We start from the raw sequence: 22,742 nt of genomic DNA on the forward strand, positions 1-22,742 counted from the left end.
TGATCTTGGAAATGCTGAAGGACTGAGCCGTATAATCCTCCTGTCACGGTCCACTTTTGATTTGCTCTAGGCCAATGATAAAACGGTCTGTAGTTGTTGTCAGAAGCGGTCCAGCACAGGATTCGCATCCTTTCAATAAGTAAGGCCCCCGAAAATTGGGGTCGCAGGCAAGCTGCCTGTGGAAAGGTCCGCTACGGATCCGAAAGTAGTCCGGATCCGAAGCGCAGCCCGACCCGATCCTGCAGTGTATATCGGCCGAGTAAGCACAGTTATACCATTTCGGCCGAATGCCGACTTGTATAAGAGACAGTCTGCTTCATGCGTCAGAATAACATCTTTTGATTCCATGTCGTCAAATCTGAATACCAAAGCTGGTATTACTATTTCAATTCATTTTTAAAATCGGAACGCCTTTTCATCGAAAGCTACAATGAGCAAGGTCGCAATCATAGGAGCTGGCCTGTCTGGCCTGACCCTTGCGCTAGCCCTACATCAGCAATTGATTCCAAGCACCATTTACGAATCCCGCCCCGATGCACCCCTGAACATCGGAGGCGCTGTCATGCTTTCACCAAATGCTTTGCGTGTTCTTGACCGCCTTGGCGTGTATGAGCGGATCCGCACTCGGGGTTATACATTCACCAAAGTAGACTATCGCAATGCCGTTACCGACACTGTGACCGAGATGCAGGAGTTTGGAGGAAAGGACAAGTACGGCTATGATGCGCTACGCATATACCGCTCTGAGCTCATCGATGTTCTGCTGGAGATGCTGGAAGCCGCTGGCGTCTCGATCAAGTACGGACGCAAATTCGCCAAGGTGCTCGAGGAGACCGAGCGACAGGTGACCTGGGAATTCACCGATGGGAGTCGGGAGACCGCACAGCTACTCGTCGGTGCTGATGGCATCCACTCGACCGTGAGGAAGTATCTCTACCCAGATTTAGTTCCCAAGTTCACAGGTTTGGCTGGCATTACGGCGGCCGTCCCAACTGCACAGCTTCAAGCATCAGTGGATCTTCACCTTCCGCTCACGTATGTACTCCCTGGGAAAGGAGGATTCGTCATTGCACCACAGCAGGTTGACGGATCGGAGCAGTTAATTGGGAAGCAACGGCGGGTAGAAAAGGACTTGACGCGAGAGGAGTGGGCTGCTTTTATGGCGGACAAGGAAAGCCAAGTCAAATTCTTGCAAGACATTGACCCAGCCTTCCCAGAAGTTGTACATAGGGCTGTTTCCAATATTCCCCACGACAAGATTAACGTCTGGCCCTTCTACGTGGTGCCAAGGTTGAATGCCTGGTCGAGCGAAGATCAGCACAGGCGTGTTGTGATTCTGGGCGACGCTGCACACGCCATTCCCCCATCAGCAGGGCAAGGCATAAACCAGGCGTTCGAGGACGTATACATGCTGAGCTTGTTACTCAGTGATACCGCTAAAGAGAACAACAAGGACTATTTAGCAGCGTCATTGAAGTGGTGGCAAGAGTCAAGGCAAGCGCGTGTGGACCAAGTTCTGGAGCTTAACAAACAGATTGATCTCAGAAGGTTGCCCCAGTCTCAGGATTCGGATGGACTCGAGAAACTGAACTTCGAAGTGGGATGGCTGTACGACATTGACTTGGATCAGGTTGTCGGAAATTGGCTTAAGGAGTTTCAATAAGATAACACCTGTGTAGACTTGGATGGTAATAGACTGGGATATTAAGAAGCGAAATGATCGGTATTTCATCTTTTTTTATGTAAACAGCGGAAATAATGTTTGGCCTTACATCAGGCTTGAGTGAGTGGCTTCTGAGCGCAGATCACCCAGCTAAATAATCATTAGAATGAATTGCGTATGCATCGAGGTTAAGAACTTACATCCAGCACCAGGTGTGATTTCTTCGGTGTCTCACTTCAGTTCTAACTTCCGAAATCAAAGACTCTATTTCATCAGGCTTCATGCCGGATGCTTCGAGCAGTTTCCATGTTCCATGAGCGATCTCACACACATTAGCCATGTTGTAGCTTCCCACTTTCTTAAGCTTTCTGTTCTCCGGCCAGCTATTCATTGGAAGAGCAAAGCGACGCACAGAGATATTAACGACTTTTGGAGCATTAGCACAAGTATATTAGTTGGAACGTGAAAGAGTGGAATTGTAACGCCCGAGGGCTTATACATAGTACCAGGTTTGTTTGACTCACATCCTAGCTCCTCAAGCCAATCCTTGTACTTGGGAACGACTGTAATATCACGACCCCTGGCAGCTGCTCCTTTATTTATTGCATCGGTCCATCGAATTAAAGCGTTACCTTAAAGTAATGAACAGTTAATTTTGCCCTCTGTGATAGGTGACCACACCTACCTTCATAGTCGTCATTGGACTGGTGGTAATCAAAATTGGATTCCTGGAATTCAACCCAACCACCTGGCGACAGGTTGTTCATGATAGTTTGCATCACCATTCGTGCATCATTCCAAGCAGTGAACATGAGACGTAAGTGAATGTAGTCGAACGAGATCCAGTGTTGACAAGGTCCGTGACACGCGGTGTGGTCCGGCATAGGGTCCGGAAAATACCACGGAGCCTCTCCATCATCTTTAATGAATGAAACGTTTGAGACCCGTGGGGGTGGTTGAATTGCGCTTAGATCTGTCCCGATAACGTACGAGAAAGGGTTTTGTTCAGCTTGTAGGTAAATTGTGAGCTAGATGTGACTCCCAGCATAAAGCTAGCGGGTCGAAATACCGAACTCATGCGCCCAAATACCTGTCGGTTGAATCAGCCACGTTTGGAAAGAAGGAAAGAAGGAGGATAAAAATACCAGTTCCAGTTCCGATATCGAGGACAAATCTCGGGGTTGTTGTCAGTGGAGCCAGTGCTAACCAACCATCGAATAATATGCGGAACATTTCGTGCTGTAGGTCAAGTCTTTCCTGTTCGGCCTGGAAATGGTTAGGTATTGTCGGATGTCAATATCACAAACATACAGCGTCATTAGGTAGAAGATAACTCTGCAGCAATGTGTGTCAGCAAGTTCGTAATCAGACCAGCTTCTACGGCGACTGCATCCCAAGACTGATCTCACCGCAGTAGGTGAAGCAGATAATGAAACTAGATGCTACCTACACCATCCTTGTACCCATGGTAGAGCCTTCCTGATTCACCTAGGACCGAATCAGGCTCTACAACCGATGTCCCACCTGGGGTTCGACCTAAGGCCTGATTGATCATTTCATTCGCAGCTTCGGCGAATGTAGGCTGTTGCAATAACGGACTTGGATACGATTGTGGGTTACCAGTTCCGACAGAGTCTGCGAGAATACGGCTAGCAATTGGTGGGCTTTCGCTGTATATGCGTGCCGGAGGAGGCATTTGACGGTACGACTCGAGGAGCTGGGATGGTAAAACAGTAGCGGGATTCAGCAAGCCGTGATTTGCCGAATACTCATAGGCGGGTAGTTCTGCGGGCGAAACCCTCGCTTGCCGATCATGAAGACCATGGCTTGCTTCTCCTTGTGGTACCTTCGAATGTTGCGCCATGGCTACTTCTGAAGCATAAAGAACATCACTGAAGTATGTAAGGGCGAACGGTGTATTCGCAGTATCTCGGTTCCATACGGTATGCCAATGTTGTGCGGGACCACCGACTAAGTGCTCCGCTTAAAACAATGCGCGAACCACTCAGATACCTCGTTCACCGGCCCAACCCCTGCATGCAGTTGTACCAGACTACCGGGCCGAGCAACTGAATGTGCCTGTGCGGCCCGGATTGGCGTAGAGAATCACGTAGGTAACCAGTGATACCAGGCAGGTATTATTGACGTAGCAAGAGAACGGACATACCACACCAGAAGAACGCTTTATCAAAAGCATGCACTTCAACAATGGCGCGCAATGGTGGCTGCAAGATTGGTCGTATGATCCGAGCCATGAGAAGGTGCGGAATGATAAGAAGAGGCTGAAATGAAAACAGCGTGCCGAGGGCCCTTTGTAACACACTCACACGAGCATTATCACGCGCCATCCGGCGGTGTGAGAACATACTACAAATGTATTAATGGAAAATATCAGGAATGAAGTTCTAAACTAGATAATAACTGCAGGGACAATTCCAAATCATCTCAACTCCGTTAAAGTCACTCTCCAATCCCATCATGTTCTTACCAAAGCAGACCCGCAACAACTGCAATCAAAGCAACGGCATAGGAAAACTGAGCTTTGGGAGCCTCAGCCGTAGCGTACGTCGGCTGAGCTGCAGCAGGTTCGGTGCCTTCGTGTCCAGCGGCATCAGCCTTGGACGAGGCAACCGGGTCAGGCTTGGAGCCAGCGGGTGACACTCCAGTGGCACCAGCAGCTGCAGGTTTGGGAGAAACCTGGAAGGTCGATGCTGGAACAGTTGGAGCGGGATAACCCGGGTCCTTGGCGTCGGTCCCATGGGCAACCGGTGAAAGACTGATGGTCTCGGTAGGCTTCTCCGGCACGACAGGGTGGTTTCCATCTGCCGGAATTGGGTATGGGCCGTTGCCGTGAGCCTCAGGTCCCTCAGGCTCATGGGTTGCCGTGTGAGTTTGTGTATCGATAGTGACACTACCGAGCTCACACTTGGTGACCGTGGGGTGGCACGACGTGATCGTGTAGGTTGTCTTTTGAGTGTACGTCTTTGTCGTAGTTGGGTGCACAGTTGGGTAGTTCTCCACAGGCTTTGCTGGCGACTCGGGATACTCCTTGGCAGGATCCGTCGGCTTCGGTCCAGCATGCGGGTCGACAGGCTTCGTGGGCTCCTCGTCGCCAGGACACCAGGTGGTTGTCAAGGTTTGAGTCTCGCTAGTAAGTTGACCAAGGGCACACTTGGTGACAGTAGGGTGACATGAGGTGACCGTATAAGTAGTCAACTGTTTGTACGTGGATGTGTAAGTCGGCTTCTCAACTGGGTAATTAGGTCCTGGGCCAGGAGCCGGGTCAGTCTGGTAGTGGTCCCCGGTGGGGTATGGCCCAGCCGGATAAGCATCATCGGGGCACCAAGTGGTAGTTCCAGTCTGAGTCTCAGTGACTGCACTGCCTGAGGTGGAATACACTGTTGTGTGAGTGTACGTCGAGGTATATGTCGGCTTTGTGATCGGCGCCTCAGTGTCCGTTGAAGTGGGTACTACATACGTCGAAACTGGCGTAGTGATTGGTTCCTCGGACGCTGTGGATGTTGGAAACTCCGTTGTAACGGGCTCGTCAGTCGCTGTAGAGCTTGGCGGCTCGTAAGTAGGGTAGACAATGGTTCCAGTGTTAGTTGGCTGATTGCTCTGAGTTGAGGCTTCCGTTGTGGTAGGCTCCTCAGTCTGAGTGAGCGTTGGGTATACTACTGTCGTCGGTCCAACCGTCGTGGTTTCTGTAGTCTCGGTACCAGGGCCTGCTGAGCTGGTCGAGGTCTCAGTAGTGGTTATTTCCGTGACAGGACCAACGGATCCGGTTGAAGTCTCGGAGGTGGTTGTCTCTGAGGTGGTTGTCTCAGTAGTGGTTATTTCCGTGACAGGACCAACGGATCCACTTGACGTCTCGGTAGTGGTCACCGTCGTCTCAGTACTTGTAGCCACGGAACTTGTAGAGGTCTCAGTAGTGGTTGTTTCCGTAACAGGGCCTACAGATCCACTAGAGGTCTCGGTAGTGGTGACGGTCGTCTCAGTAGTTGGAGCCACGGAACTTGTAGAGGTCTCAGTAGTGGTTGTTTCCGTAACAGGGCCTACAGATCCACTAGAGGTCTCGGTAGTGGTCACGGTAGTCTCAGTACTCGGGGCTACGGATTCAGTTGAACTCTCGAGGGTTGATGTTGATTCTACAGTTGGTGCGGATGTGTCAGTACTAGTGGGGAAGACAGTCTGGGTGGAAGTAGGGACCACAGATGTGCTGGCCTCAGTGATAGTGAAGCTGAAGGTTGAGAATGAAGTGAACGTGACACTGCCACTAACTGAAAGCGATGTTATGACACTAAACGTGGGGTGAAGACCGTTCGAGCTGGTGTCGAAAGGGCCAGTGGTAGTGGGAGGAAGAGTCGGAGCAACGGACGAGGTGGTAGTGGGGATCCTATCAGTGATAGTGAAGCTGGAGGTTGAGAGTGAAGTGAACGTGACACTGCCACTGACTGAGAGCGATGTTATGATGCTGAATGTGGGGTGAAGTCCATTGGAACTGGTATCTACACGGCCAGTCGTCGTGGGGCGGACAGTGGTAGTGGGCACTGTCCCGCCAATGGTCGAGGTCGAGACGAATGTGAACGTCTGCGTGCCATTGATGGAGAACGAGGTTGACACACTAATGGTTGGCAGTACTGTATTCAGGCTCGTGTCGACACGGGACGTCGCCAGCGACGATGTGGACAGGCTTGTTGAATTGACCGGCCCTGATATTGTCGGTGCGACAGAGCTGGACGACCCAACGGACGAGGTGGATAAGCGAAGCGAAGTTGTAGTCAAGCTCGAGCTGGAAGACCGGCTTGTAGTGGTTGTGTTTGAGAAGGTGAAACTCGACGTGGTTCTACCAGTAGATGGTGCAGTTGTGGGTCCAACGGGTGAAGTAAAAGTTGATGAAAGGGTAGTTTGCGCAAAAGAGGAAGTGGAGGACCGTGTGGTCGTGGAGTTGCCAAAAATGGGAGAGGAAGTGTCAATAGTGCTGGGTGCGACTGATGAGGTGGAAAATGTGCGGGTGGTGGGAACAGAGCTCGCGGTAGTCAATCCCGTAGTGGTTGGTTTCACGGACGAGTTGGACGACGGGATGATTGAGGTAGTCAACTCACCAGTTGTGGTTTCTGTCCCTGTAACCGGTAAGCTGGTTGACCGGGTGTTAGTTCCCTCTGTAGATGTGGTGGACGATTGCGAAGATGTGGTTGTCGTGCTTCCAAACAAGCTTGAGGTTGTGTTAGGGAAAAAGGTGGACGTGGACACCGTAAAGGTAGGTCCAACCGGTCCACTGGAACTGGCGGGCGTGGACGTTGGTTCTGTTGTAACTGGGACAGTGGTATTGGCAGACGACGTGAAGGTGGGCAAGGTCTCAGTGGCGGTGCTAGAAGTGGACTGGGTGTTAGTAGATACAGTACTTGTCGGTCCACTGGATCCGGTTGAGCCAGCTGAAGTTGACTCTGTACTGGTCGTTCCTGTCTGTGTCTCTGTGGTAGAAGTACCGGTTTGCGTCTCCGAAGTGATAGGCAAAGTCAAGGTTGATAGAGACGTGAATGTAATACTACCGCTACTCGACAAGGACGTGGAAATAGAAATCGTGAATGTTGGTCTTCCCATACTTCCAGTACTCGTCTCAGTAGTGGAGGTCGACGTAGTAGTATTTGAGAATGTTGGCGACACGATTGTGCTTATCGTGGACAAAGAAGTAGAGATACTGGTGCCGCTCGTCGACGAGGAAGATGTTACTGATACAATTGTAGTAGAATTGGCTCCTGAAGTAGACACGCTCGACGATGAACTGGATGTTGATAGCGATGTGGAAGTGCTTGTCTCACTAATAGAGAGAGAAGTCGACACAGTTCCAGGTCCAGTGGCAGAAGTACTCCCCGTTGTTGTTGAGGTTGACAGTGATGTAGACGTACTCGTACTATTCGCTGACAGAGACGTCGATACGCTGATTGGTAGTGTCACTGAAGTACTCGTTCCCGTAGTGGAGGTAGAGATAGGTGCCGTTGCCGACGTACTCGTCTGCAATGTTGAAGTGGATAAGAATGTAATTGTACTGCTTCCACTAACGGATAGAGAGGTCGACACACTGACAGGGGGACCAGTTACAGTGCTTGATTCGCTCGTTGTTGACGCCGTAGTTGTCTGTAGGGTTGAGGTAGACAAGAACGTGAACGTGCTACTTCCGCTGGTAGACAAAGACGTCGAGACGCTGACAGGGAGTCCAGTCACGGTGCTTGACGAAGTAGCCCCCGACGACGTCGGAACAATGACAATGCTCGATGTAGAGAGCGAAGTTAAAGTGCTATTACCGCTCACCGAAAGAGACGTCACGGTCGTTGGAATAGACGTAACTGACAGAGTGATACTCGAAGTTGACAGCGACGTAGACGTGAGTGATCCAGTAGTCGATAGCGACGTCACGGTAATGGGAATAACCGGACTTGACGGACTCGAAGTCGAGAAGCTTGAGACCGATAGAGTAATACTGGAAGTTGAGACAGAGGTGGACGTGCTGGAGCCGCTGACTGAGAGCGACGTAATGGTTGTTGGGATGACAGGACTTATGATTGAAGTCGATAAGGACGTGAAGGTTAACGATCCACTTGTTGATAGAGACGTCGATACGGTGAATGTAGGCTGGACACCACTTCCACTTGAACTCGAGACGCTCGAGGTTGAGAGACTTGAAGTCGAAAGGCTTGAAGTCGAAGGGCTTGAAGTCGAGACGCTTGAGACTGATACGCTGGAGACTGAAAGAGTAATACTCGAGGTTGATATGGAGGTAGACGTGCTAGAACCACTAACTGATATCGAAGTGATAGTTGTTGGAATAACAGGACTGATGATCGAAGTGGAAAGGGACGTGAAGGTTAACGACCCGCTCGTCGACAGAGACGTTGATACGGTAAAAGTGGGCTGCACACCACTTCCACTCGAGCTTGAGGCACTCGGGGTTGAGAGGCTTGAAGTCGAAACGCTTGAAACTGAGATGCTAGAAACCGAAAGAGTGATACTCGAGGTTGATACAGAGGTAGATGTGCTAGAACCGCTAACTGATATTGAGGTAATAGTTGTTGGAATGACAGGGCTGATAATTGACGTGGATAGAGATGTCAAAGTCAACGACCCACTCGTTGATAGAGACGTCGAGACGGTGAACGTGGGCTCAACACCGCTTCCACTCGAACTCGAGGCGCTCGAGGTTGAAAGACTTGAAGTTGAGAGGCTGGAGACCGAGAGAGTGATACTCGACGTTGATAGCGAAGTGGATGTGCTTGTCCCGCTCACAGATAGCGACGTGATCGTTGTCGGGATAACAGGACTAATAGTTGACGTCGAGAGAGAAGTCAACGTGAGTGACCCAGTCGTTGTGAGGGAGGTTGAAACCGAAAATGTAGGCTCGACACCGCTATTGCTCGTACCCGAGCTTGAACTCGATACACTTGAGCTTGAAACGCTTGAAACGCTTGGAACTGACCCGGTGATGCTAGACGTCGATAACGAGATAGAAGTGACGGTGCCGCTCACAGAGATGGATGTTATCGTAGTGGGGATGACCGGAGTGATTGTCGATGATGAAAGAGATGTAAAGGTCAGCGACCCAGTGGTCGAAAGGGAGGTCGATACCGAAACGGTGGGCGTCCCAGTGTTCGACTGAGTCGGGACTGACAGTGTATTGTTAGACGCCGATAGCGACGTGGAAGTGCTAGAGCCACTAGTGGACAAGGAGGTGCTGGTAGTGGGAATAATGGTGAAAATCGAAGTGCGTGTGGTAGAGCCGCTGACGACTAGCGAGGTTGATAAAACAAAAGTGGGCTCTACAGAGTTGCCACTTGTGTTAATGCTCGTCGAGGTACTAGATCCACTGGTGGACGACCCCGTTATGGAGCTGGGGGTACCCTGAGAATTGGTTGAAGCTGACCCACTAGCGCCCCCGGTTGACTGAGAGGACCCCGAGGTAGGGCTGAGCACGCTCAGGGAGATTGATGTCGTCGAAAGCGATGTCGAGGTACTTGAACCACTGACAGAGAGAGAGGTGAGAGTGAGTGGGATGACCGGCGTGACTGTTGAAAGGGAAGTCGATGTCAGGCTTCCGCTTATAGAGAGCGAGGTTGAAACCGACGGCCCGACGACACTTGAAGGCGTAGGTGTAGCACCAGATGGCAGTGTGCCAGTACTAGGTGTGAAACTGAAGAAAGAGGACGATGAAGGCGTCCCGACAGAAAGGACCGCTGAGGTAGAAACCGAGACAGAGCTGATAGTGGATACAGAAACGATAGTAGTGGGGACGACAGTAGATCCACTGGAGACGCTGGTCACTATTGTTGTCTGGGTTCCGCTTGACACAGAGGTCACAGTCCCGGTGACGAGGGAAGTGAAGGTACTGTTGCCGCTTATAGACAGAGATGTGGAGACGGTCGTTCGGGTAGTAGTGGAAGCCGTCGTCTGAACAGCGGTCTGAGTAAGCGTCGTTGCCGTTGACACCGTGGCCGTGCTAACTATGGTGTTGCTTGAGGTTGAGACGCGCGTAGTCGACGAGCTAAGCGTAGTTGTACTGGTCGTAGGAGCACAGATACCCGTGGACGATGGGACAGCGTTGACACCAGCTGATACGCTGATGATTTGCTGACCACAGCTTGCGCCTTGGGCGATGAGGGCATTTCGGTTGTCCTGGTCGAAAACGACATAAGCCGCCCGCAGGAAAGTATCACCCAGTACGGCCTCGCCTGCAGAATGTCAATACCAGAACATGGGATTAAAATGCTCAAGAAGGACGTCAATCCAGAGGAAAGAAAACACATACCGCTAGTTTCGGGCAAAACTCCAAGCACACAGATATTGGCGCCGGCTTGAACGACAAAGTCACTGTAAGCTACCCTGATTGTCTTGGTATTGAAAGTAAAATCGACCGAGGTATCACTGTTAGGGGCAGTGCAAGGAACGATGTAGAGACCAGAGCCGGCTGGGTCGAGTATTGCTCCCGGGAACTGTGCCACAATACCCTGGTACACTGTGGTAGGAAGACGACTGATAGTAGTCCCGCTGTCCAGGAAGACAGGAAGAGTACCAGTGAACACGTTCGTCTGCGCGCCATTGTAGGTCACACCGATAGCGTTACAACCAATGTAGTAACTGGAACATTCAATATTTAGCATGAACTGGGCGCCAATGTTCAACGGAGCTTACCGGTCGGAGCCTGTAGCCGCTGTCAGATCAAGAATCGGCAGCTTCTCAAGGGCGCCGCTGAACTTGGCCAAATCAATACCACCGAAGATGACCGAGCCTGGTAAACTGGCGTTAGTTTTACAGCAAGAGGCAAGAAGCATAAATAGTTAGCCTACCTGTCGGATTTCCAATTGTTTGCAGATCAAGTGAGAACACACGACTGCTAATGAAGCCTTGTTGAACGAAGTTGTCAAGCACATATGTGTACTGGGTTGTGGCAGCATTGGGACGGAGCCCGAGACCCAGGATGCCAATGTAGACGTTCACGGACAAGACATTTTGACCGAACTGCTGAGCGACGAGTGTCGCACCTGTGACGTCGATTAGTAACCAAGTTCATGTTGCGGCAATGTGGAATACTTGCCACCAATGTCCACATGGTCTGTAACATAATCAACAGTCGCCTGGCCAGAACCGTAATCGATTGTCGCCGCAGTAAGCAGGTCAGTATGTGTGAGACTCAGTAGTTCAGCATAAACACCAGTCGTCAAACAGAATGCGACAGCTGTGGCACCGCCACCAGTGGCGCAGGTAGGATTCTTTGAAGTGTTAGCGAGTTCGGGCTTGCTCCCAGAGTCTTGCGAAATAGAGATTATGAGATATCCGGTACCCAGACTGAACCTCAGAGAGTTCGTACAAGCTGGCTAGCTTTGGCTGGTACTTACAACTACAAGCTCACTCGACCCGGTATCAAGCAAGACGGTAATCGGCTGCTCCGGCGTACCGATCCCAATATTCACGGTGTAGAGTGTTCCGGAGAGTTGTTGGGTCAGAACCACCGGCACCTGTCTCTTCTCGATCCCTACAGATGCGAATTCCGGAATGGTTTCATTACGCGGCAATGCTGTAATCTGTTGATAAAAATATCCGTCGCCGCGCTTAACAGGCGCGACTTTGCCTGATGGCGGAGCTGCAACGGCGGCGGCCTGGGCCAGCGCCGGCAGAAAACTAGCAACGAGTGACAGTGAGGGCCGCATGACGTCCAGTAAACGAAGGATTGGATGTCAAGCTAGCCAATTACGGAGGGTCGGTCTCCTTTGAAAGAGGATCTCAGGAAGACGCCGTCGAACGAGTGTTGGCATCTCTATATACTCTCCGGATAAGGAGGCGGAATGTGGCTTTTCCATCTGCTGATACGGGGCTGTGGAGATGAGGCCTACTGTTTCGGGTAGCAAAACACCCACGGCAGTGCACGCTTGAGGGAACTCGCAGACACCGATGCTGGAAAAAGACTTGCCCTTTGCGGACCTGCCTTAGCCGTTCCTAGTCAGGTATCCGCGAAGGGAAAAAGCATTGTAACGCAGTAGCCCAGCAAGGTGCCGCATGTAACTGCCTCCTGCGACTTGGCAGCGAATGTCGTGATTGGCCATTGGAACTGAGCGACCAAAAGGGCCAAACGCCAAGTCTTGCGTTTATACAAACCTTAAATCTTTGAAGTCTCCTGTCAGCGTGTTTGTACTGCGTTGCCGGCCGTTGGAGCGAAATACATGATTCTCGAGTAGCAGATGGCTTACATAGGGGGCGTTGCAGCAACTCCGTGGCCATTATCCCTTTTCTATTGAGCTAAACAAGAGCCGTGGAGCGCAACAATGCTTCCGCAGTCCACTTTCCTACGAAGTCGAACGGATTGTGAGTTCTCATGAGAACCAGGCCCGGAGTTCACCTAGCTGACGATAGAAGCACCTTCCCAGGCGAGTATTGCGGCGATGGCATATGTACCTGATTGCAAGCGACTCGAACAGAACCACTGACAGGCTTGGCAGGGCTCCCTCAAGCGGGATCCATTAGAGACAAGTGGGGCTGCCCTGTTGTCGTGCGGCGCGCTCTGCTTGTTGTCCTCGGGCAGCATACGAAGTTCGGTGCGGATGCTCGCTGATGTTCTAGCCCGTGGAGTGCTTCGATATGAAACACGTTGGGACAAAACTCTTCGCAAAATGCTGTTGCTATTCTGGCCAAGGGCCGAAAACTGCAGCCCCTAATCCCCGGTCCGGTGTACTTCATCTAGATGTCAGGCGTGTGCTCACATGTATACCAGCCTTGGCATGAGACGTTGTTTAGAGTTCAATCACGCGTGGGAGTTCGAGACCTTGGAGACCAATCACGTGCATTGGAGTCAGACCCTTGGCGCATGCAAGCCTTAGGTCCCATTTTTTAGGCATGATGACTCCTGCAAGTACAGATGGACTTCTGGTAAAAGCAATACAATTCTTTGATCCAGAAGAGCCTGGTCTGATATGTTGGCCGGTAGTAATTGATAATCGCGCTGAGCCTCAGCCAGGCGGAGGAAGCTCCGCAAAAGTCAATCGGCACAAGCGGCAGCCCATGCGAGAGAAACCCGAGCGTCTCTATCGTCTTCCAGGAACCCCTTACCCCATCATGGGGGCCACACCAGTCTCAAATATCTTCACGATTGAAACTCAGAAAGCCAAGGCAGGCAAAGTTGCTATCGAATCTTCAAGCCTTTGGCGAATTTTCGTTTTGAAGAGCTTCTGTATTTGCGAGACAATTCCGTGTCCATAGTAATCAAAGCCACCAGAACAAGTCTATTTCCAACATTTTGGCGGCAGTGATGACCTTCACATTCGGAATTACGAGTCCGCTGTTTCTAATGAGAGTAGTTAGAATATGAACCAATGCGATTGTTGAGATACCCTGCGACTGTTGACGAGACGACGTGGTTTTTGGCGCCAATCAGTCTTGCGTGTAATCATATATGAAATCATTTGAACTTTCGTGCAAATACACAACATTATAACGACAATAGGGTAAACAAATTTCGGCAGAAGTCGTTGAGAGGCTGTAGACCTTCTATATCAGCGATGCTCGTGACACATCTACATAGTTTGAGAGCACACCCAATGATACGAAAGACTATGCGTGAGACTGGACCACTGATTGCTAGTCTTGCTAACGTCATTCTAATATCAGCCGACAATCTTGAATCTTTCGATCTCGAGCAACTGGTCGCTTCAGTCTCATTAGATCTATCGTTATGAACGTGTACAACGTTTCTGAAATAGTGTAATCATGTTTACTAAATATAGCGTAGCGTAACCCTTGCTCCAGGACCTATCATACAGGGCGGATGTTATTCAGTACACATAGGGTCTCTACAGATCCCCTTCAGATAGATGCCTGCCGCGACTCATTTGGGCCGCAGCCATTGCCGATTTACGTTTCAAAAATATACGGTAACATGCAAAGCCACATGCGCAAATGACTCTAAAACTATATCGATTGCGATTGAAGAGTCCTGACCCTCCAAAAATGGACTATTTCTTCCGTTGCAAGGCTTTTTCATAATGGCGAGATTTGAATTTGGGCCTTTCCAAAACAGCCCTACGAGAGCAATGGCTTGAACGGATACGGCTGGAACAATAGGGGTGGACAGGAACTAGATGCGTGGATGGCATTTTCAGAGATAAGCATAGCCGTTGCTTTGACACTGCATAAGCTCATTTGACGTGTCTTACGAGCGTATTACCGAACTTGGATAGTCAGCTCAGGAACAGTGGCCACAATGGATGGGATTGCGATCAACTCAGACATTGATTCGGAACACGATATCTCGGCGGGAGGCTGTTGCTCCGGCACGCCCAGCCAAATGGATCATATCCAAAAAATGGCGATGCAGTCAGCCTGGTGTTTGCATGCGCTTGTTGCTTTACTTCGGATGACCACTTTGGGAGGCCGCATGAACTTGGCAGATGCCCTGCAATATAAGGGCGGCACATGATGAGTTCATTTCCGGTAACGAGCCTCATCTACGATGGGAGGCCGGATTTCCCGACCTAGAAATGTTGAACTAAAGGAGAACCGCAACAAGTACGGAAAAATTCAGCTGGCAGTATAGAGTTCAGGCCTAGATATGCCTACTGCAGGTCCTGGAAGGTGCCGTCATATCAGAATCCAATCAGATAGCTGGCGCATCCTTAGCTTGAACCCGATCCTGCCACCACCCCCGCCTGCATGCGGCAGGCCTCCTCCAGCAGTGGTTCATCGTGGCTCGCAGTCGCTCATGCATGTCGCATCAGAAGCAAGCAAGTCCGTCTCACCCAAGGCCATGTAATCCACTGGCAGGGCTGACGCCAAGGGCGCACATGGTCTTGGCATGATCAGTTCCGACAGGAAAAGAATATTTCAGAGGCGCGACCTCAAGGTTCATGTGCGTCATCTCGTATGCTGCAGCGGTTCGCGCATACGATGTTAGTGTCCTGTGAGCCGCAGCATCACACCACCGTTGGTGACGTTGAAATGACAACCGCCTGGTTGTTGCAAGTGAAGGGCCCCATCGTTAGTGCAGACCCGAAAATGTCCTGCACGGATTATTTTGTTTTGTACTGCTCACACTACTGGCCACAATATTGCTGAACAACCCATCCACTTGTCTGCCAGAATGGGAGACTACACCCGGGAAGTTAGTGGGCAGCAGGAATCACGCAATTTCAGGGGCGTCTGAGCATATCATTCTACTGCTTGCTTGTTCAACAGCCACAACGATGAAGGGAGGATTATCCCGGGCTGCCCGCAGCTTGAGTAGTGTGAATTTGTCAGATTAATGTGAGCTCTAGCTCGATGGTACTTTCAGGGTAAAATAGGATATCTTGTTGTTCTGACCTGACCAGTCTCGGATCAGCCGAATGAGTGGAAGGAGGCAAAAGGTGCAGGAGGTGAACCCGCCATGATCCTTCGCGAATAATTCCATAGTATTGATACTCGCAACAGTTTATGAAGGTTTAGCGTATTCTCGTGATCGTCATTCCTGCGCCCTCATGAGCGTTTCTGCCCCATTTCCTCCATGCCAATGTCATCCCAATCCTCGCCTAGTTCCCCTATCTTCCTGCCAACCCAAATCCCGCCTGCAGTTGCAACGCTGGCTAGTAGGAACCAGCCTTCAAACCACCTATCCACGAAACCTGGTTCCAGCGCGCTCTCGAGTGCGTCCCCAACCACACTTCCAACCTCCTTGGGCAGATTGCTGCGCAAGAGAAGGGCGGCCGAGATCACGTAGATAGCGCTGATCTGCCCGATGAGGAGCGCAAGATTCGCCTGGGCGTGATAGAGAAGGCCCGGTGTCCACTTGGCAAAGAGGTGGAACGTCTGGAGCGCCGAGTTCGCACTGGCGGCTAGAATAACGCCAGACAGAAGGAACGAGATCTGTCGCGCCCAGGCTATCTGGTCCAGCTTGGGATCCCAATGCTTGGCGAGGAGGCCGAGGAAGCGGTTGATCGGGTCCGACGAGGAGAAAGAGGCAGACGGGTAGTAGAATCTGCGCAGCGTTGTGAGGCTTGTCGCCGCAATGCGGTACATGCAATAGAGGCTGAAACCATATGTCGGAATCAGAAGTAGTTTTCCCAGCGGCGTCGCGGCACGTGCTGAATTCGCCTGGCGTGAGCGTAGCTGTGACAAGGAGTTGGAGAGGTTCGCTTCCATGGCTTCCAAACCATTTATCTCGAGCTTGAGGCCACGGATTTCTGCTGCTGCACCGCCGCCTCGGAAAGACCCTACCACTTTGGTGAAGAAGCCGGACTTCTCCGCAGAGGAAGTTTGCGCCACGTTGCGTTGTAGGGCCTGTAGCTGATGGCGTTTGGTGAGGAGCATTTCGTTTGTAGCATCGAGACCGGCCTGCTTTCGGGCAATATCTGAGTCGGACACCGGTCTTCGGGAGGCCTTGCTGCCGAAGGTGTGCCATGGCGATGAAACCGAGGCGAAGCCAGAGAGGAGCGCCATGAGAGAGATGCCAATAACACCTATCCGTTCCAGACATGCACGTGCGAGTGTCCTGGTACTTTCGCTTGCCATATTGGCCATCTTGCTGCTGCTGCTCGAGCGTGCTGTGTCGGCCTCAACCGGCACCAAGTTGCCAAGGGACCAGAACGCAAACAGCCATAGTCCGAACACGGCAAACTGGAGTATCCAGGCCGTGCGTGGGATGCGGCCCTTGGACGTCCTCTGAAATGACCACCCCGAGCCAGATATCAAAGACTGCAGTTCGAGAAACGGTATGACGACAATGAGGAAGAACAGCAGCGCAGGTACGGTGATCCGGAGGGCTGTCGCCCGGGCATGCGGGTTCACCAGCTCAGATATCTCGCACAGTATGAGCTCGGCCAGCACCGAGGCCAGACCGACGGTCGTCGAGAAGGCGGCAGCGGCCACCCGTCGCCGGACGGACTTCAGGCCGTGTTCGGCGTGGGCCTGCTGCAGCGAGAGCGGGGCATCGGAGGGCAGGAAATGGTCCTCGCCATCGCGGGAGTGCTGCACACGCGACAGCTGCGGGAAGATATTGCGCAAGACCAGGACGAAGACGACGCCGAAGGTGACGATGAAGGGCGTCAAAGAGATGAGGGTCGAGAGGGTGGAGGACGAGCCGAGGCCCGGCGGCGCGCAAGCATCGTCGCCGCAGCCCGGGCTGTTCAGTTTCATGGGTGTTCGTGGGGCGGCGGGCTGCTTAAGTCTGGCAGTCGTATCGTCGCCTAAGGAAAGGACAGTTCGCCGATGGGATGGCCAGTCTGGTGGCGGAGTGCGCAATCATGTCATTCTACGCAGTTGGTTCGTAGGGAGGAGAGGAGGGTCGGTCCGCAGCTCCCGGCGCGCAGGGTTCGCAGGGTTCGTCGCAGGGTCGCAAGGTCGACGCGTGTGTAATCGGACGCCACTACCGCGAGTTTGATTGCCTGCGAGGCATGTTTGGTTTAGCCGTCGTTTGTGGTCGTCCGGATTTGAAACCCAGAGTGCAGCGTGTTCCACATTAATGATATCGAGCGGCCAGAGGATGACGACGGCAACCTGTGCACGGTCCACAACTGGGCTCAGGTTCCTGGTCCGGGGGCCATGTTGTTCCTGGTCTGGGGCCATGTTCCTGGCGAATGGCGAGGGGACAGCTTTGACAGGGGCCAAGACGTTCCCGTGGGCCCGGGGTACGGCAACTCCCACTGGAAAGGCCAACGACCTAGTTATCTGCCCATGCACCTAAAGTAGGCTGCCGATGGCGAACTGCGATCGACCGGCCTGACGAATCAAATCTATTTGCGGATCTGACTTTCTTGATGCTGATTGGCCACCCTAGGCCCGATCGTTCACCCCCTTGGTATAGAACTCATCGACTTCTGTGAACCGGCTTGGGGGGCTACCCGTCCCGCAGTGATACAAATATTTGGTGGAAACCTTGGGACGATATAGTCCCGCTAGATCATGGCTCTGGGCTTAGTTGAACATCAGTAATAGACACTGCTGGAACGTGTGGACGTAATTCGTTGCGGTCATTCACTGAATTCATATGCGTTTCCAGAAACGCTCTACAGTCAAGAGGTGGATTATACGTGCCCAATATTATCTCTTGCCTAGAAGATGGACTGCATCATAAAGCTTGGAACGTCGCTCTCTAGCTGCTACGGGAGGTATCTCCACTCCAGGTCTCGGGGTGAATCGTGAGGGATATTCCGCCTTCCAGGCGGGACCCTCGCCCTTTTCAACTTCCACCACGCAGAGCAGGCCGACATACTTGACAGGGTCCAACGGAAGGCTGTCTATTACCTCGATGTCTAGAGCAGTACGCGTGTGGGAAATACGTGAAGCCCACTATGGCCATGAATATAATGCTTTCCACGGAAGAGCGAAAGCATGCCCCTATCAAAAGAGTTCACACCAGCAACATGTCTCAAATTGCCGCCACTTGTACTAAGTAAGAGTAGATATACGGGCTTTCCAACTACTTAGGATGTATTGCTAGCGAGGACGAGGCTTTGAACAAACTCAGAGGGTCTGAAAGGGCCCGTTTCTAACTATAAAGCTTCACTTGGGCCATTGTACTCGCTCTGTGGAAGTTTCTCGCTAGAACCATTCTCTCGATATCAGAGAAATATGATACACAGTCATAGCTCAAGCTTGCCCTTTTCCAAATGAACAGGGGAAAGCATTATATTCATGGCCATAGTGGCCTTCATCCTCATCTTTATTAACCCTCATATACAGAAAACTCCGAATTTTCGTTGTGCCATCGGTTCTTGTATCATAATGACCGCAGCTTAGAGACCTTGAAATAATTCTGGACTGATGCCCTGACAACGCTCAGCTTAGGCGAATGGAGGGCCAAGACGGGTACGACGCAGCTCTTCTGGAGTCTGAGTTCCCTTACTAGGACATCCGCTTGAAAGTTAAGCTCCGGGTAAGTGAGCTACTTTGATCTCCAAACTCGAGAGTTGGGCGAGGAGAATGAGTTTGGACACTCTCGGCAAATAATGCAGGAACTGTAATTGGAACAGTCGTGGCAGGAGACTCTGGCTGTTGAATCAAGAGCTTCCTATTATGCTCAGACAACACTTGTACTGGACGAAAGGCAGTTGCCAACTTCACCCTTGCCACTCGCATCCTTGATCGCTACAACGAAGTACTGTATAGAGCTTCGGCATAGCTTCTGGGAACGGCATCCGTATGCCGAACAGTGATCTACAAGACCCGGATATCGCTGATAGATACCGCTAATGGAAACTTTGAGAGTCCTGATGCGATACACGGGGGGTTGTCTAGGTTTGTGTGAGTAAGCGCTGATCCAATATCATTGATTCTGACTGGCACCATACTGTCCTCGGTCCTGCCAAAGCCTATAAATGTGTCGCGGCTAGCATTATTGTGAAGCCTGTCTAAGTCTGCAAGGAATCCTTAAGTCTCGGCAGCTGCTCCTTTGGGGCCTGTCCTCAGACAAAGTACGTTTGGTCTAGACATCCAACAGACGGTCCAGTGCCCTAAAGGCTCCTGTCGCGATGCACAGGTACAAATACAGCTTCGTCTGGGCCCGTATTTGTAGTGAGTACAAGTCCCCAGAGCAGCTCTAAGACAGTGCGCTTGGAAAATCTCTTTCCTTCAAAAAGGGGGGGGGGGGGACATGTTATAAGCTGGAGAATCGAAGTTTAGAATAAGTAAGCTGAGAGTGTGTATTTCTCTGCTAACCAGAGAGAGGGAAAGCGAAATACTCGGGTTTCGGGCTCTAAGCTGAAGAACAACCCCGGCTCCCTCGCCATACTCAAATCTGGGGCTACATACACCGTGTTGGACCCAGATGTTCCGAAGCAGCGTAGCAAGCAGCTTATCGAAGCCTGTGACACCTATGGAACACAAGAGACGGCCGTATTCGCCGGTGCCACGCTATACAGTCCTACTTGTATCACCTACACCTCAGGCAGTACCGGCCGGCCGAAAAGAGTCAAGGTGCCGCGCCGTTCAGCAGCAGCGGTTGTGCGTAGTGTAGCGATTGCAGAGGGTGGTTATGAATTCGATTGGAGTACGCTACAGTCTACTAACTACGTGTTCAATGCATCTGTTTGGGGGGTTTTCGATACTCTCAGCACAGACGGGTCACTATGCATGCCTTGAACTGAGGACCTGCTTTCAGATGTTGCGGAATGTATCAATCGCATTGGTGCCAGACAGTATTATTACGCCAAGTGTAGCTAAGTTGATTCATCCAGAGGATGTCCCTTGCTCCAAGAAACTGATTGTTGGTGGGGAGCTTCTGACGTTGGATGTTGTCGAAACGTATGGAAATCATTTTCAGATACTCAACGTGTATGGCTCAGCCGAGGCATCCATGGTAGTAACAATAAAAGACCCTGAAAAGAGTGGACGGACAGGCAATATTGGAAGCCCATTCCCAACCATCACGGGTTTCATTCTTGATCCAACCGATCGGCCTTGCGTCCATATGGAGCCGTGGGCGAGCTCTATATCGCTAGCCCTCAGGTGACAGAAAGATACAATAATCGGCCGGACCTGACGGCAGCAGCTACGCGACGACGAAGTTTGTCGGACAGCAGATCTATTGCACTGACAACTTCACGCACTGGCTGCTGCTAGCGAGATCGAGTTTCTTGGGCTAGTGAAACGATGCAATGGCGCTCGTGGCTGGGCTGAGAAACAAGCCGCATCTTGTGACCTTTTACATCTTTATCGATGACTCCCACGCTAGATCCTGAAAAGTTCAGTGAGTCCAGTAATCAAATTTCAGAGTTGCAGCAGCAACTCGGTTCATCGGCTTCCTACATGGTAATCAATTTCTTGGTGCCTATCAATGCCTTCCCCAAACTGCCTTCACGCAAAATTGGTCGCAAAGCACTGAAGCGGTTAGAAAATGAAGGACTTGATGTTGACTGCTTGGCCCGATGCACCTTTGAAGGAGCCGATGACAGTAACATGGGCAGTTCGAAAGTGGCGCCTGTAACCACAACCGCCGGCCGAGCATCAGAGACGATATGGGCTGGAATATTCAGCTTGCCTACAGAACAGTTCGGCCGAGAGGCGAATTCAATTTCCCTGGTGGCGATTCAATCACAGCAATCACAATTGCTAGCGCGGCCCGCCAAACTGGATACGTATTGACTATCCCCAGTATTCTCAAGCTCCACAAGCTGAAGGGCCTCGCTGAACCTATGCGCAACTTTGGTACTACCAGTGACACATCTTGGCAGATATTCAAGCTACCTGAAAATTTGCAATCTTCTGCCGAAGCCACCCACCGGGTTACTCTGGAAGGAAGACGTTGATCACGGTAATTCGAGATGCCGGGCTCGGTATTCTCGCATCACGTACCAGGCTCTCCTGGCATGAGCACGTTGCTGGACTTAGAATGCTAACTGACAATGCACGACTCTCCATTCTTCTTCTCCGCTAATCAATCCTGGGCTGAAATCTCCCAAGCATATCCAATCACCGCTTGGCAGGGCAAAATCCTTACGCCGGGTGCCAAGGGGTCACAGATGTTGGTACTTCAAACTTTCCGTCGAATGCCAGCAAGCGTCGACCAGGGTAATTGGGTCCGAGCGACAATCGAGCTGACCCGGTTTTACAACCTGGCTTCAGATCACGGACGGCGACTGGGTCAGCGTCCTCCTCTGAAGCTCGGACCTCAATATCATAAAATTGGAATGCGTGAACGACGGGGATCACACGGCCCTTGTTGAACAGATTTGGGAACAGCATTTCGGGTTCGGAAGACCTTTCAGTCGAAACGCACAGTCTACACAACCGCATGGTCGCGATACCTGGTAGTCAAGATGGATCATGCTGCGTAGAATGGAACACTTCTCCGCCTCTTAGCCATTTTGCTGTAATCCTACGAGTTATAAGGTAAGCCAATGCCACGCCATGGTAAGTTTACCAGGTTGTGTCTTCCAGGCAGACAACAAGAAGGACCTAGAATACAGGCCCCAAATTCTTTCTGCCAATATTCCCAGCAAGCGGCAGCCTCCCGGGCAAGGTCATGGGGTCGGCGAAAGTGAAACTTTCAATATTGTCGCGCCGAAGAACACATCTCTGCAAAGCATGGTCGTGAAGGGCGAATCCAAAGTACGGATATTCTAACTTTATGTGCTCATTATTGGGGTGTCAAACACTAGGGATGCACCACGTGCTTAACATGATATACGACAAAAACTACTACGAGAGACGTGCTGTGGACAAGATTTGCACAAGACATCACGGCGATCGTAAATGCAATGTTGGAAGACGAGAGCGAAAAGCGTACCTTTGGGAAATTTTTGATAGTGGGCCCTCGGGCACAAGATCTATTCGCCTTGGTCTGATGAACAGCTATACTTGAATTTGGTGAACGGAAAGGGAAGGCATGAACCAGCCTGGTTCCAGACTATGGATGAACTATAAGCATACGAACGTGGTTGTCGAAGGTAGTAGAAACGGAAGATTAAATAAACTTGCTCATTTCACTCTGACCCTTGTGATCTAACCCGACCCTTTGCAGGGCTGATGACTCAAGGTAGCCTGATTGTTATTGAATCCGGCTGCAGTTACCCTGACTATATTACAGGCCATTGTCCGATACCCTCGTCATGATCGAGATCATCCCGGC

At 51.3% G+C, this 22,742-nt stretch overlaps 6 protein-coding genes across 6 annotated transcripts; 2 read left to right on the plus strand and 4 right to left on the minus strand.

Moving 5' to 3' along the window:
• Positions 1-430: 430 nt before the first annotated feature.
• JN550_010046 (uncharacterized protein) lies at positions 431-1,663 on the plus strand (the record flags this gene model as incomplete). The annotated part of the gene is made up of 1 exon (XM_049308256.1): positions 431-1,663. One exon carries the CDS (start codon positions 431-433, stop codon positions 1,661-1,663), a length of 1,233 nt encoding a protein of 410 aa, XP_049167974.1.
• Positions 1,664-1,773: 110 nt separating this feature from the next.
• On the minus strand, positions 1,774-6,264 carry JN550_010047 (uncharacterized protein; the record flags this gene model as incomplete). Its single annotated transcript, XM_049308257.1, has 11 exons — positions 1,774-1,813; positions 1,864-2,089; positions 2,188-2,295; positions 2,349-2,582; positions 2,654-2,691; positions 2,754-2,929; positions 2,975-2,998; positions 3,114-3,634; positions 3,831-4,030; positions 4,152-6,059; positions 6,242-6,264. 11 exons carry the CDS (start codon positions 6,262-6,264, stop codon positions 1,774-1,776), a joined length of 3,498 nt encoding a protein of 1,165 aa, XP_049167975.1.
• A 26-nt stretch (positions 6,265-6,290) lies between these two features.
• JN550_010048 (uncharacterized protein) lies at positions 6,291-9,317 on the plus strand (the record flags this gene model as incomplete). Its single annotated transcript, XM_049308260.1, has 1 exon — positions 6,291-9,317. One exon carries the CDS (start codon positions 6,291-6,293, stop codon positions 9,315-9,317), a length of 3,027 nt encoding a protein of 1,008 aa, XP_049167976.1.
• A 267-nt stretch (positions 9,318-9,584) lies between these two features.
• On the minus strand, positions 9,585-11,862 carry JN550_010049 (uncharacterized protein; the record flags this gene model as incomplete). The annotated part of the gene is made up of 7 exons (XM_049308261.1): positions 9,585-9,723; positions 9,783-10,386; positions 10,464-10,792; positions 10,847-10,943; positions 11,002-11,196; positions 11,253-11,424; positions 11,551-11,862. 7 exons carry the CDS (start codon positions 11,860-11,862, stop codon positions 9,585-9,587), a joined length of 1,848 nt encoding a protein of 615 aa, XP_049167977.1.
• Positions 11,863-15,655: 3,793 nt separating this feature from the next.
• JN550_010050 (uncharacterized protein) lies at positions 15,656-17,740 on the minus strand (the record flags this gene model as incomplete). Its single annotated transcript, XM_049308262.1, has 2 exons — positions 15,656-17,361; positions 17,431-17,740. The coding sequence occupies 2 exons, from the start codon at positions 17,738-17,740 to the stop codon at positions 15,656-15,658; spliced, it is 2,016 nt and encodes a 671-aa protein (XP_049167978.1).
• Positions 17,741-21,607: 3,867 nt separating this feature from the next.
• Positions 21,608-21,856, minus strand: JN550_010051 (uncharacterized protein; the record flags this gene model as incomplete). The annotated part of the gene is made up of 1 exon (XM_049308263.1): positions 21,608-21,856. One exon carries the CDS (start codon positions 21,854-21,856, stop codon positions 21,608-21,610), a length of 249 nt encoding a protein of 82 aa, XP_049167979.1.
• Between the last annotated feature and the right edge of the window lie 886 nt (positions 21,857-22,742).

The sequence above is a fragment of the Neoarthrinium moseri genome (assembly GCF_022829205.1).
Source record: "Neoarthrinium moseri strain CBS 164.80 chromosome Unknown scaffold49_Wmoseri_CBS_16480, whole genome shotgun sequence".
NCBI classification, from domain to species: Eukaryota; Fungi; Ascomycota; class Sordariomycetes; order Amphisphaeriales; family Apiosporaceae; genus Neoarthrinium; species Neoarthrinium moseri.